At 36.1% G+C, this 19582-nt stretch overlaps 1 protein-coding gene across 3 annotated transcripts; it reads left to right on the top strand.

The window, feature by feature from the left end:
- Positions 1-3844: 3844 nt before the first annotated feature.
- LOC113231576 lies at positions 3845-9765 on the top strand. Of its 3 annotated transcripts, none has more exons than XM_026465923.1 (3): positions 3845-3967; positions 7889-8064; positions 9555-9765. In XM_026465923.1, the coding sequence occupies exons 1-3, from the start codon at positions 3916-3918 to the stop codon at positions 9567-9569; spliced, it is 243 nt and encodes an 80-aa protein (XP_026321708.1). In that variant the 5' UTR covers positions 3845-3915; the 3' UTR covers positions 9570-9765. The 3 variants fall into 3 exon arrangements, with proteins under 3 accessions (XP_026321708.1, XP_026321706.1, XP_026321707.1); XM_026465921.1 differs by having other exon boundaries at positions 7889-8093; XM_026465922.1 differs by lacking the exon at positions 3845-3967 and adding an exon at positions 6049-6093 and having other exon boundaries at positions 7889-8093.
- Positions 9766-19582: the final 9817 nt, after the last annotated feature.

Below are 19582 nucleotides of genomic sequence, written 5' to 3'. Positions count from 1 at the left end.
GGAGAAGACGTACGCGGTACAATAGTCAACCTCGAACCACTCGACAAACCTGACAATCAACTATTTTTTTATTTTCAAATTACACTTAAGATAAAAAAATAACTGACTAGATTAAAAAAAAACCACTGCATTGTTTGGGGGAATTAACCAGTGTTCCGCTAAATATGACGGTGTTTGTATTTTTACCAATTTTCTTTTCAAAGACGATTTCGCTAAACTATGCCCGTATAAATATCATAAAGGAAAATACCAATTTCTGCTCACATAACGACTGTTACTATCAACCCTGCAATTACACACATCCTTTTATCATAATTATGGTAGTTATGCTTGAAATGACAGTCATATGTCGATATGTCATACAGGTTGTTCCGAATTTGTCTATATGTGCATAATACGTTTACATATCATTAGATAGGCCTTTCAAGTCGATCATAGATGAAAAGGATGGCAAATATGGACAACGTTAGGTTATAATTATGTGCAGGTTGTCAAGAGAATTGTCCATTCAACACAACTACTGTAGTAGTTCATATTTCTGAAGTCATGATGGCTCTTTGCAGTTGAAATGTTATGAGTTTTAATAACAAACTGGTCCACGAGAAAAATCTCCCCTTTGTACATTTAGGTGGACGTAGGTGAACCTGTCGGGTGGTCCACGAGATTTTGGGGCTAGCGGACAGGGGATCATCTGCCTGCACTGCACGTTCTCAGCAGTCTGAGCGGACGGGTCAAGCTAACCGACCCTCTCCTTTTTGACGCGGAACTTTCCGAAAATCCGAGTCCGCCGAGGGCGTCGTGCAGGTGGGTCTTCAGGGTCTCACGACGCCTACAACATCTGGCCCAGTGGGTAAGCCGGAGGTTTTAGTGGGTATGCTATCCATCTGGGGGGTCAGTCCCATTTAGCCATTGAGCCTGCCGCGGATTCGAGTGTACGCATAAAGCATTTCCCCCGTAAACAAAAAAAGGTAGTCCGCAGGCACGAAGGGTATTCATGAAACGGTATTGACCGTTTAATTCGCATTTCTCTTAGATTTAGAAAGATCTCTGATTTGTGCCTCTACTTCTTGTTTGAAAATAATTAATAGAGGGCTGTAAAGTATGGGCAAGACCCTACTAAAATGCCAGGGTTTATTTTTAGAAAATAACTTTAACTTCTATCCGGATACGTTCCATTAAACAAATATTGGTATTTGGTAAGAAGGGTAAATTCTTAAAATTGCGAATTGTGTGGGATTTCCGAAGAGCATGCGAGCAAATGAGGTACTCATTTGCTCATGGAGCATGTTCAGATGAACCCATCAGTGTACGGTTATTTGCACAGGTTGGTTTTTATGTGTGACATGTTCAATAATGATCAACGTTCCTAATTATAGGTACTAAAGTGCCTCCATGGCCGTACGGTGACCATACTGGACTACCACGCAGAGGTTCCAGATTAGATATTTTTTAATTTTTTTTTATGATACCAAGTGACAGGATGAATAAATCGTGCGTCTGGTGGTAAGCGATACGCCTGTACATAGTAGTTGCAGTGCCACTCAGAGCTTTAAATCGCGAAGATTTGAGGTGCACTGGCCACTACGCCAGTCACCTTGAGACATAAGTTGAAAAGTTCCATATAATTTCACCGGCACCCTTACCTTTCAAAACCGGAACGCAGTCATGCTCACATAGTAATGTGAGCATGACTGCGTGTGTGACTGCGACTGCTTGGCGGCAGAAATATATAAGTTGTCGGTACTTCAATGGCCGAACTCTTTTACAAGAAATTCCACTGCTACTAAAACTCGATTCCCAGTCCGGGAGAAATATTTGTATGGCCTACATTTATTTCTCTCGTGAGATGGAGTGTAATTTGTGGTACTGATATAAATTTTAGTAAAATTTGGAAACCCACGGGGAAGAAGATGGATGTCAGGCCTGGCCTCCCGGCGAGTGTGGGTGGCAGGAGTAACCCAGAGGAAATGCCAATTTATTTATGGAGAATTTTAAAGTGCGGTCTCCGCTCGATGCCTCCTCTGGGTTGACCGATGTTAGACTGGTAGGGTCAGGGACAGGAATCTTTGCTAAGGTTCACAGCGAGTCAGGTAAAAGCTGTTATTAAAAGTACGAGCAGAGGTAAATCTCTCTGTCACGATGGGCTCAGTGTCGAGCATCTAAGGTATGCAGGGCCGCATTTGCCAAGGGTTTTGTCTATGTTTTTCACTACGTGCATTACTCATTCTTACTTACCAGATCATTTGATGAAAACAACAGTGGTGCCCATAGTGAAGAACAAGACGGGAGACATTTCAGACATATATAACTATCGCCCAATTTCACTTGCGACCACGATAACTAAAGTGTTGGACAGTATGCTTGCTCCACGACGCACAGTTTGGGTTTCAACTTGGACTCTCAACTGAAAGCGCGATTCTGGCTCTCAAGCACATTGTCCAATATTATATAGAACCCAAGACACCGTTCAGTGTTCGCTTGTTTTCTGGATCTCTCCAAAGCTTTCGATCTCGTTTCGTATGATGTGCTTCGGGGGGAGATGGAGGATAGGGGTATGCCAGTTGAACTAGTGAAAATTTTTCAATATTGGTACAAGAATCAGACTAACCAAGTTAAGTGGTCCAACAACCTCTCTTAGGCATACGGGTTTGAATGCGGCGTGAGACGGGGGGGCTGTCGTCTCCAAAGCTATTTAACCTGTATGTTAATGATCTAATGTATCCTTGTTACCTGAAATAAATATTTTTGAATTGAATTTTGATTTAAGTAATAAAATTGGAATAATAGAGTGTGTACTGTGGTGCTATTACGGAATCCGTCATCTACTCAACTTATTGTCGTCTCACTGAAATTGTAACGACCCCGATTTTCAGTGGCCCCGGTAACAGCATACATTTGGCACGGAACGCAGCAGAGATATTTTATCAAATATGTAGGTACCATGTCATGCGCAGTTATCAATATGATTGATATGAAATTAATTTCATAAAATTAGGAACGTATAAATATTTCATTTGATAAAATTACAAATATAAGTTTATACTCTCATTCAGATAAGTAAAAGGTATGATAACAATTAAATAAACGATTAATATACGACCTACAGACACGCAATTGTCCCCGGCACATCAACACGTACTGGCTACAATCATGCTACGAGAGACATTTGTGATGATTGAACAAATACTCTTTGAACATTTTTTTCGAAACAAATAGTGATGAAGCGTTTCTGATAGGCGGAACATTCGAAAACTCAAACATCGAACTGTTACCGGCGCCAACTGTGTCCGGTTGTCGGAACCGGACACTGCAGCCTCGGTTTATTTAGATGGTGTCCTGTGTCGGCAACCAAAAATTATCTACGTTTACTGAGCGCCTAAGTACTACGAGTGTACTTTAAGAACTATTTTGATTGATGGTTTTGAGCTGTTTAAAAAAAGTCAATATCTAATTAAGATTTAGTTGAGCTATGTAAAGCCCGATAGTACCTACAGTCGATGCCCTAAGATACCTGACACCCTTACCAACCTTTACCTGAGTGCCTTCGTCAACGGAAAAGTGTACAGAAATTCCAGCTTTTTGGTTGAAATTTGTCATCCACTAGTGGGTGCAATAAACAAATCATATCAAAATAAATTTTACGCTCACATGTCGAAGGTTAAACTTTTTTAACACCTTTCTTCACACTAACCTACGAAGAACCAAATAGTCAGGTATCCTAGGGTATCGACTGTACCTAATGTAACTTACTCGCAAGTGACACGGGCACGAGGATAAGAAAAGAGCGAATTACCTTAGATGCAATAATTGCTTACATTTTCTTTATCACAGCAATTTACAACATCCGCTCAAGAAAAATATAAATACTTTTAAAATCAATAATTTTCGACATTGGCATAGAAGAAACGAAGAAATATGAAGGTATTCATCGTTCTGTTTGTGGTGTTTCTAGCCTTGTCTGTTGAAGGTAAGTAACTATAGTATAATGTACAATTTATTTTATTTCTTTTGCATTAAGTGGCTGTTTGATTATAAAGAATAGTGTATGAGATCGTTTATATCAAACTGTCCAAGAACAAGATTAATGTTGTTTTATTCTGTATGTGGTTTTCGTGTATACGCACGTAAATGTACTCGTATGTCTTTCTCATTCTTTGCTTCATACTGTAGCCTAAACGGCTTTTTTCTATAATATCAAGTAACGGGACGAACAAGTCATGCGCCTGATGGTAAGCTACATGCCTGTTCATAACAATTGCATTGCTACTCAGCTCTTTAAATCGCTAAGATCTGAGGCGCACTGCCACTGCGGCCGTCACCCTGAGACATAAGTTGACCAGTCCCATGTGTCTGTAATTTCACCAGTACCTGTAACCTTTAAAACCGGAACACAGTAATGCTGACATTACTCCGTGGCGGCAGAAATAGTTAAGGTGACAGTACATCCGCGGACGAACTCTTTGCACAAGTTCTATGTATATATATATATATATATATAGAACATGTGCACAGCCGCTATTAAATAAAATCAATCAAATACCTACTATTTAAAAACATATTCGGCTGACCGAACAAGAGCTTAAGTAAGCTTCATAATAAAAAATTCAAACCCCATTTCATTCACTCTTCCAGTGTGCACGTTTAACAAAGGCTGAAAAGTGTTTAATATTCAGGCATGACGTTATGGCACGTTTTGTTCGTGAATATACTTGTGAAAGTTTTCAGTATTTGATGGTATAACGTTTAATCAAAGTTGAATGATGCCCACTTGATTTAGATTTTGTACTGGGGTGTGCAAAGGCCGAAAAGTTCATTAGACTGAAAATACCGTAATAAGAGTGGAAAGTCATACAAGTTAACACGTACAGCGCGTTTCACGGCTATGGGACACGGAAGGAAAGTAGGCACTTTAAATATTGTAGATAGAATATTTTGATTCATGGAGATATTATTTGAAAGAAATAAATATTAAAACATCGTAATATTCATTACACTCAATATTACAATTTATAAAGCGATATCTCTTGTCAATATCTGGTAGCTGTAAAGATACCTGGTTGAGTGAAGAAAAGACTATCGTAGATTTCTTAACAGGGGTTTTTTTAACGGCAAAAAAGCCGAAAAAACATAAATCTGGATCAAATGTATAGATAAATGAGCGAGATTTGCTGACTAGATCTATATCTCAGTTGGCAGATCTCTTGCCCTAGGCTGGCATTTCAGACACGGGTTCGAACCCGTAAATTCCTGTAAATTGAACGAATTTTTTTTTGTATTAATAACTATAACATAGTAAGTAGTGGAGTAATTATACATAAGAAAATGAATATCATGGTAGTAAAACATCATAATACTCATTACAATCAATACTACGATAATATTTTATTTTAAAAATAAGTACCTGATACTACTACTAATTGAACCGAACACATGTGGAAAAAACATCCTGTATTTTTATGACCGAAAGGGTCAAGGATTAATTTCATATAAGTAACAGTACCTGAAATCAAAAGGAACATCATGTAATTTTACTTTTTTTGTATTGTCCAGAAAGGATAAAAATAACCTAGATAAGCATTAGCTTACTGCCACGGTCCCCGGGCGGAGCTAGACGGATGTTATACTGAATGAACACAAACTTTCACTACTAGATTCAATGGACATTATTAAATTAAATCATTTGGTTGATATTGGTAGAAAGGTTCAGTGCTTGTAATGACTACCCACGTCAGATAAAATCTACGTGGTGAATATACAAAATTCAATACGCAGAACATAAAAGAGCCCCAAACACTGGGAAATACTCTCATAAACTAACTAAATTTCTATCATTTAGCGCTGTGACATTTAGGAGCTTCGTTTGCGCCAATGCGATGATGCGCGCCAATGAAATTAAATTAGATCGAAATTCCCCGAAATTGACGAGAACGAAATAACGTTAAATGGGTTACGGGTTAAATGGGTTGCCTATAATACTACTGTATTGACGTCATCTTTTGTATCGGGGATCTTTCTTGACCCATAATGGTACAACATTTTTCTGCTTCTGCTGTAGCGACAAGCGCATGAATTTTGTTGCTTACGTGACACTAAGTAAGTATTACCTATTTGCTAAGGTAGTAAAATATTGTTGTATAAACACCTGATGGAACTTTTCGTATCTGTATTTTGATAAATGTAATAAAATACGTAGCTTGCTGTAATAGTCATGTAATTTCGTCCAGAGAAGTACTGCCACCTTAGATACATATTTCCACCGCCAAGCAATAATGTGTGGAGTGCTCGTGAAATTACAGGCACATGGGACTTGTCAACTCATGCATGACGCTGACGGGCGTAGTGGCGGTGCCCATAAGATCTTTGCGATTTAAAGTTCTCATCGGCACTGCACTTGGAATTATAAAAAAACTATTATCTCACAGACTATTTTGTAGAATAGTCTATTAAAGAATAGACTTTTTTGGAGATCAGTGGGTTGGTTTAATTACAGATAATTTAAAGTAGAGACTTATAAGTTAGGGCTTCAGTAAAATAAATGAACTATTATTGATAAAGAGATTTCACGTTTAAAACCTAATTCATAACAAAGATAGGGGGCGACTGAAAAATGCTCAGAATTGCTTCGAGAAAAATATGCACGGTCGTGTTTGCTCGACTTTGGTGGGGCAACTTCCTTGTCCCAGATAAATGTGAAATAATTTGAAAATAAACTTTTTTTTTCTCTAAAAATATACTTCCATGGCACCGATGAAAAGTTAGTATATCTGAATTTTATTAGTAAATGGTCCCAAAATATATTTGTGAAATTCTTTACAAAAAGATGTTATTATATTAATAATAAAATTAATAGGTAATATTTTATTTGTATATTTCTATGCAAACGCGACAATGGCGACGACTACCGCACGACATTCACAGATGAATGATAGTTATTATTGTTTGTGAATATTAATGTCAGTGAATTTGCCTAAATAAAGTAGCAATAACGTGTTTGATAGGCACTCAAATCACAAAAATCTGAAATATTTGCACGACATTGTGAAGGACGTAGGAAGGTGAAGCGAGAAAGGACATTTACTATCACAAGAGCTATTAAACTTTATTGTGCCCTCTTTACATAGAAAATTAGCTCAGGACGCGTAACACAACAATGTATCTCAATGTGGACTTTAAATATAAATTTTACGAGATTACCCTTATTCCTTCGCACCTGGATAGGTGTAAATGTTGAGCTATCAAAGTTATGCATAACATAAAGATATTCAAAACTGTCACAAAAATAAAATTGCATTTTGTTCATCTTAAAAAATGTCATCAAAGGACATTTCCTTTGAAGAAAGTACTTCAAAAATTCATATTTTTTTTTTATAAGATTTATATAAAAAACTAAAGGAACCGTTGTTTTCATCAATTTGGATTCAACGCATAATACAAGAAACTATTATATAAGTAAATATGCATCCTGCAATTATAAAAAATTGTGTTATGTCTTATGTATACTTTTCTCATTTGTTTTGGGACACAGTATTTGATTGGAATCACAACGTTCATTTTCATAATATAATAAATGCGCATTTGATTCCATTTCACCTGATGGAAATTGACGATTGTGCATGGAAAGTGACGATTAGGTCGCCGATGGAGAATACACACCTAAAAAATGCCTAATCCTATTCACTCTTGTCTTGCAAAGGCAACTCTTCTTCTACTCCATAGCCGGACGCCATATAAATGTGGAAGCTCCGTGCGAATCTTTAGAATATCCATAATATAGGGGTGGAACCCAATCCTGCGTCTATTCATTTGTTACTCTTATACAAATAGTGCCAGAGGTTCGTGAGTTTAATTTCTATTTAATTTAATTGATTTCGGTTTCCATATTTTTCAGCCAAGAAGCATAAATCCAAAAACACGAAAAATGACGGAGCACCGAATACCCCACCAGACCTCGCAGTAGAGGAATCAGATACGGAGTGGCCGCACCCTGTTTCCGTCTCCAATTTCACCGCCCCTGAAAGTTTCACCAATGCTGCAGAGAGTGGCAGTGACGAAGGAAATGAAGAGGTGCTGTATAGTCTCAATGCGTATTATAGGTATAAGGTGTTTTTAATTTTTATGTATGTATGCTTGTGTAGGAGGATTTGCCACAATTGCTTGCAGGTTGGCCCTCGCAGTAAAGATTGTCGTTCTTTTAATGCTTCAGCATCAGAATAGTGCACCGTTTCGCTTCGACACAAAGTTTAAAAAAAACTAATTTGAAATTGCATGGTTTACAGTATATATATTTTAAAGACTAAGTATAACTTTAGCCACTTTTTAAGGTCTGGATGCTGAACTGGTGGTCAGTCGTTAATTTGACGACAACCATTAAGCTGCAATGTAATATAATTTTTATTTCAAAATTTATTTGAATAAATTGGTGTTTTAGTAGACGATATCGCTATGTAGCAATTGCTTTATTCTCACGTGTCTATAAGTAAATAAACACATTAGCTCGATAAGTACATTAGCTTCAATAATAGTTTTAGTAGCAGTAGAGCTCCATGTGAAAGAGTTCGTTCAGGGAAGTACTGCCACCCTTCCTATTTCTGCCGCCAAACAGTAATGTGAGTATCACTGTGTTCCAGTTTTAAGGGTAAGGGTGTCGGTGAAATTACAGGCACATGGGATTTGTGAACTTGTGTCCCAGTGTAATAATAATAATAAATTAATTAATTGTTTATTATATAAAATAACACTTGGCTACAAAGTCAAAGTCCGCCAAACTGCAGAGCAGTTTATTGGCGGAGACACACTGTCATGTTTAGCAACATACCTATGCCTACCTTACCTACCGTACGTATCATACAATTGTATTTCGTATGTTGCACATTTATATGGATATATCAGATATGTGGTAAATAAATAAAAATATTTAAAAAAATCTCTGGAGGTGTGTGTGTCTACAAAGCTTATGTGAAGGTGACAGGCGCAGTGGCAGTGCCATTTCAGATATTTGCGATTTAAAAGCTGAGTGGCTTTGCAACTGGTATGGATAGGCGTATCGCTTATCACCAGGTGCATGATTTGTTCGTCGCGTAACTTGGTATCATAAAAAAGTACCATAAAAAAACGATAAACAATAAAGTAAAAGCATGTTAAATGCTTCCCGATATAAATTGAACGTAAAATTTATTGACCTTGCTTTGAATATCCAGTAGGAAGAAAACCTAGGTCACTGGTGTCTCTCCACGACTGTATTGTTTCCATAGTGTCCGTTATCATGTTAATTGACAACGGAGTAATAAAAACGTCTTCTATTTGATGCCATTTTTTAAATATCTAGCGAGTGCTTTAATGCTTTCTATAATGAATAGCGCGTACGACGTTCTGTGCTATGCGACGCAAGTGAACTGTGAGACTACGCGAATGCGTGTGCATCCGCACACGGCGCGCGGCGGGTGTGTTCACATACAAGCCACGCATCTACATTTGTACCGAGTACTTGTTTTATTAATGACATCTTTAAGTATTAAATACAAATTTCGAATAAAGTATGATTATTTTTATTACAGGCTTCATCAGGATGACATCATGGTGAATCCCACAAAGTACGTAATAACTAAGTTACAAAGGACAAAGAGAAATACGTCTATGATGACATTTCAAAAGTAACTGGAATTATGTAATTGTATTAAAGTAAACGGAGTCTTTTAAAATATGTCGATTTTTTTTAAGTATGTACTTTTTCATTTAAATATTTTAAATAAATCTGGCAAATTACGAGTAAAGTAATTTATAAAGCTTCTTTGATTTAGACAGTTTTGATCGTGATCAAAATAACTTTTATTGAGTAGCTTAATCAAAGTAATTGCATTAGGAGTTTCTACATTAATAAAAATAGTTATTTATTATGCAACGCTGTGAAGTTGTTGTTTGACGCAAGTGCTTGTATTGAAACCTGAGCAAAGGAAAGGATCATAAGATTGAACCAAAATATAATCCTGAGCGTAGCGAGGGTTTCAAGGCACGAGCCGTAAAACAACTTTTCTGCCGAGCGAAACACACAACCTTTCTTTAACTGCCTCTGTGGCCGAACGGTTACCATGACTGCCACGCAGATGTCCCGGCTTCGATTCCCGTGACGGGAGAAATATTTGTATGGCTTACATTTATTTATCTAGTGAGTTTGGGCGTAATTTGTGGTTGTCTATTTGTGTGTCCATGGCATCAGCGATACAGGGTCCCCCTAGTGCGGAGCTAAGAGTATGTGCGCGTTATTATTATTATTATTAACTAACTTAACTAACTTAACTGCCTCCGTGGCCCAACGGTTACCATGCCGGACTGCCACGCAGAAGTCTCAGGTTCGATTCCCGGGCCAAAAGAAATATTTGTATGGCCTGCATTTATTTCTCTCGTGAGTTTGGGTGTAATTTGTGGTTGTCTATGTTTGTGTCCATGGCACCCGCTACACAGGGTTTCCCTAGTGCGGGGCTATGTTGAGTGTGTGCGTTATAATTATTATTATTATTTTCACCTCACGAGGAAAATGGTAGATGAAGGAAAAACAGTTGAACTATAATAATAATAAATAAAATTAGTTGTCGTTGAAAATTTAATGTCGACAATAATAAGAATGAAATATACCATCGGATTTATATTACATTAATAATGTACGACAAATCGCGTAGTTGAACGTGTCATTATGTTTCTTTTTTTATCGAAAGATAAAGTTAGGTGCACCACAGCCTATCGTCAAGTTCGAATTTCAAAAACCTTTTCCACGTTGACGCTTTTGCGCGCAGATTTCTAATGAGAAAGGAAGCCTTTCCGAGCTAGTGAGGTGAAAAAAATATTTTTAGGTTCTATAGAAACATTGTGCGTAGTCTTAAAAAACGATTGTTATCGCTATCTTGAATGAAATCGCGTAAAATAAATATTTTATTTGCTGAAGGAAATTGAGGTACTGTAGGTTGTAGGTTGTAGTACACTTAGAAGCCGTGGTAGCCTAATGACCTAACGCATCTCAAATAGAGGTCATAGCTTCGAATCCGGGCTTGCAATTCTGAGTTTCTCGGAATTATGTGAGAAATATAATTTGAAATTTACCACGAGCTTTTCGGTGAAGGAAAACATCGTGATGAAACCTGCACGTCCAAGAAGGTTCACAACTCTTTCTCGTTCTCCAACCCGCATTGAGCACCCGTGCACAGCAGTGAGACGTATAAAAGAGTTGACGATGACACTGATATAGATAATAAATATAGTTGTAAAGATGTATAAAATTAAAACTATTTTACAATAGTTGTGTATTAAGACCAACTACTTAATCATAATTTAAAATTAACTATTACAACTAGTGTATAATTAATGTAGCGACATCAATTGTCAGCATCTAATAACTGTTACCTGCCTGATTGAACAAACTTTCATAAGTTTCTTACAGGTGGCGCTAACGGAAAAAAGCCGTCTTAACCCAGTACAAAGATCTCCAAAAAGCATATAGAGAAATTCGTGTGATCTACTGATTCGCTCTGTAGAAATTGGTAAGAGCAGTGACCACAGTGCGTGGCAACAACCGCTGGTTCGCATCCAGTCAGATCGAAGAAATTTTCCTTTGTTTTGTTCGATCTCTTTGCCAATAATAATAACAAAGTAGTGGAGTATTGTTACAAAAAATATATTATTATTATAAATATATTATCAATAATAACAAATATATTAATAATAATAAATATATTATTATTAATATATTTATGATGACATACAATATTTCTACTACTCTCTTTAGCCATGAGCATGAAACATTTCTCTACTTCGTTTTCTATTGGTGACCTACGAACTAAAACCTCATCCATATATTTTTTGTTTTTTCGCTACTTTATTTTTTAGCCTTACCTTTTTCAATTGCCTTTAACGAAGCTCATAAAAATTAATAATAGTCGGATGTAACTATTCCAATTTAAATCGAAGCTATTTTTAGTATTCAATCTATGTGAGACCAGCTGGGGCGCTATTTTACATATTTAACAATAATGTATTTTCTAGTCACACATACAGTCGCCATATGGTAGGGGATAGTGCAAATCCGCGTATGTAGTATTGGTAAAAAGCGCGTATCTGCACCAAACCAAATTTCACAGGAGAGGGATTTAACGTTATTACTTTGTTATTTCAATGGCTACGATTTTCATTTCTGCACAGTAAGCATTAATTTATGTTGTCTACGGACTGATAACAATAAGGTCCCGTAAATCACGCTAATTTGGTTGCCACGACATTTACGCAGATTTGATTTGGCGACTTAATTACCGAAATGGAGACTCATAATCAAATGCTAGTTACGCGTAATTGCACTATCCCTGACGATATGTGGACGTAACAACAGTTTTCATAAGATATTACTTCATTTTACTCTTTGGTAACGTACTTTTTAACCGACTTCAAGAAAGGATGAGGTTTTCAATGCGATTGTATTTTTTTGTTTGTATGGTACGCGATTACTCCGACATTTTTGTGAAGCGATTTCGATGATTGTATCTTTGTTTCCTCAATGGTGGTCCCATTTAGACTTGAAGAAAATATGCCACCTCTATGGGTGGCAAATTAAGGTATGAATCCGGTTTATTGGATTTCATCCATTTTCCGTTAATCTATTTCAATAAAACTTGGCAAATAGGTGTAATTCACAAACTAGTGAGATCGCTTTTTTTATAAAAAGTTATAATTATTTAAGGTTTCATTTCAATATAAAAAGTGTACAAAGAAAGAATTTATATTCAAACAATAATAGAATAGATTAGAATAGAATAGAATAGAAATAATTTAATCCGTGAATAATCAACAGAGTACACATGCATTTTATAATAATAATAATACTGATAATGATAGTAATAGGAACCTAAGGATTTGAAACTAAATACATGTAATATATAGAGTGCAAAGCGTGAGTGCTGTGCTGCCAAGGAAACCGTGACCCACTCAGCTTGTTGACGTCTCTCATTCAAGTGCTACGACGCTGATTTTCAGCGGATCGGGAAATAGAACCAGAACACACGTGACGCAGAACATAGTAGGTGACACTAAATACATTTTTTTGGATGACACAAGCACATAATTATAATAATTTAAACACAAATAATGAACAGTCTATTCCATTACAATACAATTAATGTAGTTACCATGTAATAGGTACTATGTCACGCGCAACAAATTACAATACGATTGAATGGAAATTAGTATCATAAAATAGTAACGTGTATATATTTAATTTGATAAAATTCAAAATCAGGTATAATGAATTAATTGAGAAGTTTGATTACAATTTAACAGTACAACAATATTAAACTAAAACGCATATGTCCCTGGCACATCAATAGCTACGATGGATATATTTGAAGATTTAACACATACTCTTTGAGTAATTTTTAGAATACAAACAACGAAGAAGCGTTTCTGATTGAATAAGACGCTAGGTAACATAAAATTTAGCTATCTATTATGGAAAATTGTGGATTCTGAAGGTTTTATACCCTTTTTGCGCACATTATTTGCTGTCAAGTTTTTAGTATTTGCGGGGGTTGTCACGTACTGCTGGCACAATGTAGCCTCCGCAACGTCTGCCGCCTCTATATATCTTGCTTAGCGAGTTTAAAGTTCAAAATTCAGAAGGAAAAAGGAATTGTGGAAATAAATCCGGTTTTATAAAAAAAATATTTCAAAAATTTTTGTGATCTTTTAAATGTTTATCGCGCAAGAGATTTTTGGTAACTGGTAAACGGGTAAAAATTTGAAGAGTAGCACGTAGAGAGTAGCGACGGAACGAAAACAAAGTGAGAATAACGGACAACGGAATTAAAGAACGATTCAAAATTCTAAAACAAGTGGCCAGGAATCAGAGAAAAAGTGATAAAAAGGCGGAATGACGATGGGAGGAGGTCGCATCGTCAGGTATTGGGTAAAATAAAGGAAGGATGAGCCTTTGTCTTTTTTGTGACTTTTACTTAATTCTTAATATTGAACATTGTTAACGGGTAAGAGTGTAAAGCCTGCATAATAATTATACAATAGAGTTGAAACCTACCAAATCATTAAAGCTTTATTTCCCAGAAATGTAGCAAACAGTCTCTGGCAAAAAAACTACTATGACTCTGTTACACGACTGACCGAGCGGGAATAGATTGTCTCCAATCAAGAGATGAAACGCTGTAACAATAACGTTCTGTCAGCCGGTAAACCGCTTTAATGGCAATTAAACCGGTCTGCAAATGAGGGACAACTGGTAGATATATACTCGAACTAAATTCTAGTCCACGCCTAGCTTTAGTTTAGTAGCTATTCGAGGTTTATCGAAGTTGATGACTGCATACTTAACTGTTGCGATAGAACTTTGTAATGTTAACTACTACTCTAAGCAGTAGAAAAACAGTCTTCAATTTCTATTCTACAGGTTCTACTTTTGCATCAATCAATTAATAAGTATTATGTTAACCCTACTTCGTACATAGCGATTTTTTCCATAACTAGCAAAAGTCAAATAGACCGTTCACTTTTAACTTATTCAGTCTAAAGAAATCATTACTATTTCTTTAAACGACTTATTAGTATCGTACTACTGTGAACTTTAATTCATCGAGCGTATTGAGATCTTCTACATCTTCTGTATCAGGCAACTACATCAATCTATTTAATTCTAATCAATTAACATTTTCGTTTCGTAAATTACTAGATTTTTTATTTAAATGCCTTTGCGACAGGACTTTCACCACACAGAAGTCCCGGATTCGATTCCCATGCCGGGAGAAATATTTGTATGGTTTACATTTATTTCTCTCGTGCGTTTGGGTGTTGTGGTTGTCTATGTGCGTGTCCATGGAATCCGCGATACAGGGTTTCCTTAGTACGGGATTATGAGTGCGTGCGTTAAAAAAAATTTAAAGTGTACTGTAATTGTTTATGTATAAAGTTCATATTAAGTTAAAATAACGAGATTATATTGTAAATTTAAATAAGGGGATGTTTTTCTGGCAAATGTTAAAATATCGGTACAAACATTAAAGAAGAATATTGTCGTTTTATACCTATGTACAGGACAAATGAAACACAAAATTGTTTTACAAAATAACATTGGTTTAATTAAAATATGCACCCATTTTAACACGTCAGTCATATTGCTGGAGGCTCGTTTATTCCTTTCCGGTAGAATAGTGAGGCACGAGAGTGAGAAATCACAAATGTAATGTCTTGAAATTCATTTTCGAGAGCTTCACGAGAACTAAATTATTTTCCTTGTAGATAATTGTCGAAATGGTAGAAAAATATGGTAATCGATAGGGACTAAATTCAGAGAGTATGTTTTCAATATGAGCAGTTGCTGTAAGTTAAAGGTTTGTTGGGCAGTATTCGTTCTGTCGTTATTGCGTAGAAGTTGCGGTAAAGATAGGTGGAGTAGTTATCACGTGGTTGTATATCTACGAACCTTGGCATCACCTTTGTATTTCTTTACATTACGTTAGACCTAAGACCTGTTACACACGGCGACTTTTAGCAGCTATGTAAACGCGATGCCAACACGATGCAAACGCGATGCAATTTAATTTCACTTTTAAATTTACAATTAATGAAACAAAATAATGTGCACAAACCTATACCAATTTTTCAAAGATAATTATTCAACATAAGAGACTGTATCGATGCGGTCGGGCGTTTATATCGATGGCGTTTTATCGTTTGTATCGATGCAGTCGCGCGTTTGCATCGATGCAATACCTATAAATCGCAATTGTAGCGACGCAATCGCGCATTTCACGAACGCGCATTTGCATCACTGCTACAAGTCGCCGTGTGTAACCCCTCTTATGTCGTGAATTATTCAGCTTTTCCGCCATCAAATAATTATGAACAACGTGTAGGTAATTTTTTTTACATTGTTTGGGTTTGTCACCATGATTCAACCACTGCGGCGATCGTTAATAGTCGATCCTTAGATAAATATAGAGACTAATGGATCAGTGCTTCGGGTACATTCAACTATGTTGTTAATTACTCCGTAGTTTGCAGTGGATCCATTTCAGCATTAGCCCGCTACGCGTAATCATTCCATTCACCCTAAGCTCTGATCCAATGTAAAATCGAGCAAACCAAAAACGCAACGTGCGTTCATTAGTTGTATCCGCTTCATGTACGTCGTTAATGTTTCGACTCGTTTGCATTGCATTAGTGCTACGTCGGGACTCGTATTAAAAATTATACGAATTACAGTCTATTTTAGACTTCAAAGCGAATCTAAAAAAAAACCACAGTGGAAATAATTGAAAAACGATAAAATGTTAAATCTAGAAAGTTTCTAATTCCAATTTTGTACTAAAAATACTTTATTTAATTTCAGAGGGGCCGGAACTTCAGAAAAGCAGTCTCATATTTTAAGCCCTAATATTTGAAATGACGTTATATCGGTTTAAACGAGTTTTTGAACAATTAATAATTTTTCGCTATTTCTGTAGAATTTGAATGATTTTCGGAGGCATGGACTTTAGCAAATAGATCGTATTAACTCGTAAATGAAAAAGTATTCCTACTTCAGTTTTGATTGGTGTTCTGATGGAAAACCAAACAATACGAAATCATTATGGTTTCATTCACGTTTTATTGTATGTAGTTGTTCATTGATTTACTTCCGTCCAAATTTTACCAAAAAAATAACTACTTCCGATGTTCCTGGTGATCGAAACTTTTTCAAACTATTCGCGGAAAGGACTTTTGAATTCAATCGGACATTTTCATTGAGAACCTAAACTTTTTTTCGGGAATTTAAATTGCAGACTTTTTTATCATTAATGCGTAAACAAGTCGAAATATAATCTTAAGGTAGACGTTGAGGAAAACACGCTCGTTACTAATTTCGTCAGGTGTTATTTGATAATTGGCCTATTCACTCTTCGTTATAAATTTGTTCAGCCGGCAGTGGAATAATAACGTCGGTTGATTACAATTAATTCGTTGATCCGTTTTTCTCAAAAGTACAAAAGATGAATCAGGCTAAAATGGATTTTAAATGTCACGCCGCTAATTCACGGAGAGCGTTTGCGCTGGTTCACTTTCCAAAGTGTTCCAAGCAACTCATACAAGAAATCTATCTTGTTAATGCGGGCTCGTTCATAAAGCATTGACCATCAACTGAACTGTTCCTTATTTTCACATGGCAACCCTACCAATGACCATCATGTCTTAAGACCACTGCAGATTGCTGATTAAACTGATTCATCGAGTACAGTACTCGATGAACTGATTATCCAATGGTTCAAATCACACTAGCTCCACCCCCTCTGCGAGCTCACCCAGTTTGAGTTGTCAAACTTACGTGACATTTGTAAACAAAGAAACATCGATCGAGACTATAAATGTAATTCGTAGTTACTTACTAAGTAGTTTCTCTAATAATTAGAAAACTACAAGTAATAATATTAGCCAAGATTATTAGATCCTTTCGTAGAGCACATCACGTAAACAACTAACAGAACTCCGTTATTCCACGTTTGAGGTGACTAAATTGGACGTTTACCTATATATCAACTAAATTATCATCAACAGAAACAAGACCTTGACTTTTTGTTATAGCGTTTTCATCTATATGATGGAACTAACTTACAATAAAACATAAGAAAGAGGAAGTAAAGTGACGAATATCTTTCTACTGGCTTACTGAAATTCGTTGCATAGGGAACTTGTTTTCTTTCTTAAAAATTAAAACAGAGTGGTGGCGGCCAATTTTGTCTTTATTTCACTGCAAAAATTATTTTGATCGAACATGAGAGGTGATCTCTTTGCCTATTCATCTTTAGGTATTTATTCATTTAGCGAGAACGGCACAAAGAAAATAATGGTTCCTTGATAGCCTCCAGTAAATACAGCGTGAAAGTTTAATGTCACTGAGAGTGAATCTCGTCAGGAAGTGCCGATGTTTTTCATGATCTTTCTTAGATATGGATAATTTAAGTTTAAGTTTTATCGATATTTATATGACGAGATTGGATCTTTTCATGGATCGGTTCACACCGAGAGTTTGAACCAAAATCTTTTCAAATTGTGCTTAGCGATCAAAGAATTTCTCGTGAAGGTGGATGTCGGCAAACGTTCCAGGCAATCTTCGAATACTTGTGAAGTCCCAATCTATATTGAGCTAGTGTGGTGGATTATAATCTTAACCATTTCTTTTGGAGAAGCATATGTTTCACTGGTTAGTGATGAAATAGTCTTATATCGCATATAGTATAATAGTTTCAACGTTGAGCTCTTACTTCCAAATTAATGTAAACGTTCTTGAATGCGTTCAAAAGGAAACAACTAAGATACTACAGGCTCTTTGTCGCAAATCCTATGAAAAGAACTACTCGCATTACGCGTATAATCTTCCAGACATACAAAATATCCTCAAAAAGAAAGGAAACTTTAAATCATCTCGTGTTCAAAAGCTGAAATTAGTTTATGCTCTTGCCAAGACACCTGCTGTACATAACTTCTTCAGCAATAGAAAGGTTCATAGCTGCGACATGCTTCCAAAAGACGTTGTTAATACTGTCTCTGCTAATGCATTCAAAAACAAGTTCGACAACTGGCTACGAAAAGTAAATTAGTGCCTGAAAGTGAATTAAACTTAAAACAAGGACAATAGTGCCAACATTGTTTGATGTAGGTAGACATATCAGCGACTACTGGTCATCTATAACACCATGTAACGCAGTTTTTCTGGGTTGTCAATCATTTTCTAATTGATTCTATCATAAAAACATGTAATAACTTTATTTCCTGCAAAAGCTTTGCGTTTGTGGAAATACCAACGAGTATTTCAAATTCTATAAATTGATGATAAAGAATCTAGAAATGTGTAAGTAGTTTTGCATGATTTTGTTAATACCACTGTGTAGCATTGCTAATAGGCAGCTGTGTAAATACCACTGTGATAGCTTCAAAAGCAAAATTTCAAAGTTAAAAAGAGCAGCTATACTCTTTTCCACATACTTGTTGCTCAATTAAACAGAAACCAATACTTTCAAACTAGAAACAGAAAACATACAAAAATTTGTACCTAATGAAATATGTAAATAATATCACAACGGTCTGAAATAAAGTCGTCAAAAGTTATATTGCACAGCGGCTTGGAATTTCGCGTTCTAAGGTTCAAAGGATTTGGAAGAGCCAAGGTCTGGAAGGAAAATATGTATGGAGCATAGGAATTATCGATTCTTTGTCAATCAAACCCTAGAAAATCGACGAAAATCTTATAAAGACTTTACAAATCACATACAAGAAGTGAGAATGTTGAGAGTTAGCAAATTGACTGTAAGGAGGAGACTTATCGCAGCAGGTATACATTCTCAAAGGCTGCTAGAGGGCTTAAATTACACCGTGGGCATCGCGTGTCTGCATGCGTAATAGAATATGGAACAAAATTGTAGAACAAAAAATGAATAATTATGAAATAAATAAATTATTATTACAATATGTGTTGCTTGTTTTTTTGCAACATAGTCGTATTAATCTCAGAAAGACAACCAGTGTGTGTGTGTGTGTGTGTGTGTGTGTGTGTGTGTGTGTGTGTGTG

This window comes from Hyposmocoma kahamanoa, unplaced genomic scaffold, assembly GCF_003589595.1.
Source record: "Hyposmocoma kahamanoa isolate Upper Pololo Valley unplaced genomic scaffold, ASM358959v1 65, whole genome shotgun sequence".
NCBI lineage: Eukaryota > Metazoa > Arthropoda > Insecta > Lepidoptera > Cosmopterigidae > Hyposmocoma > Hyposmocoma kahamanoa.
The sequence above is the reverse complement of the archived record's forward strand: the minus strand, read 5'-3'. Positions and strand labels throughout refer to the sequence as shown.

Bases quoted from the DNA above. Each gene is read 5' to 3' on its own strand.
- LOC113231576 (XM_026465921.1), top strand. From the start codon at position 3,916: ATGAAGGTATTCATCGTTCTGTTTGTGGTGTTTCTAGCCTTGTCTGTT. The intron at 3,968-7,888 runs GTAAGTAACTAT...CATATTTTTCAG, and splicing joins TCTAGCCTTGTCTGTTGAAG to CCAAGAAGCATAAATCCAAA. The intron at 8,094-9,554 runs GTATAAGGTGTT...TTTTTATTACAG, and splicing joins AGTCTCAATGCGTATTATAG to GCTTCATCAGGATGACATCA.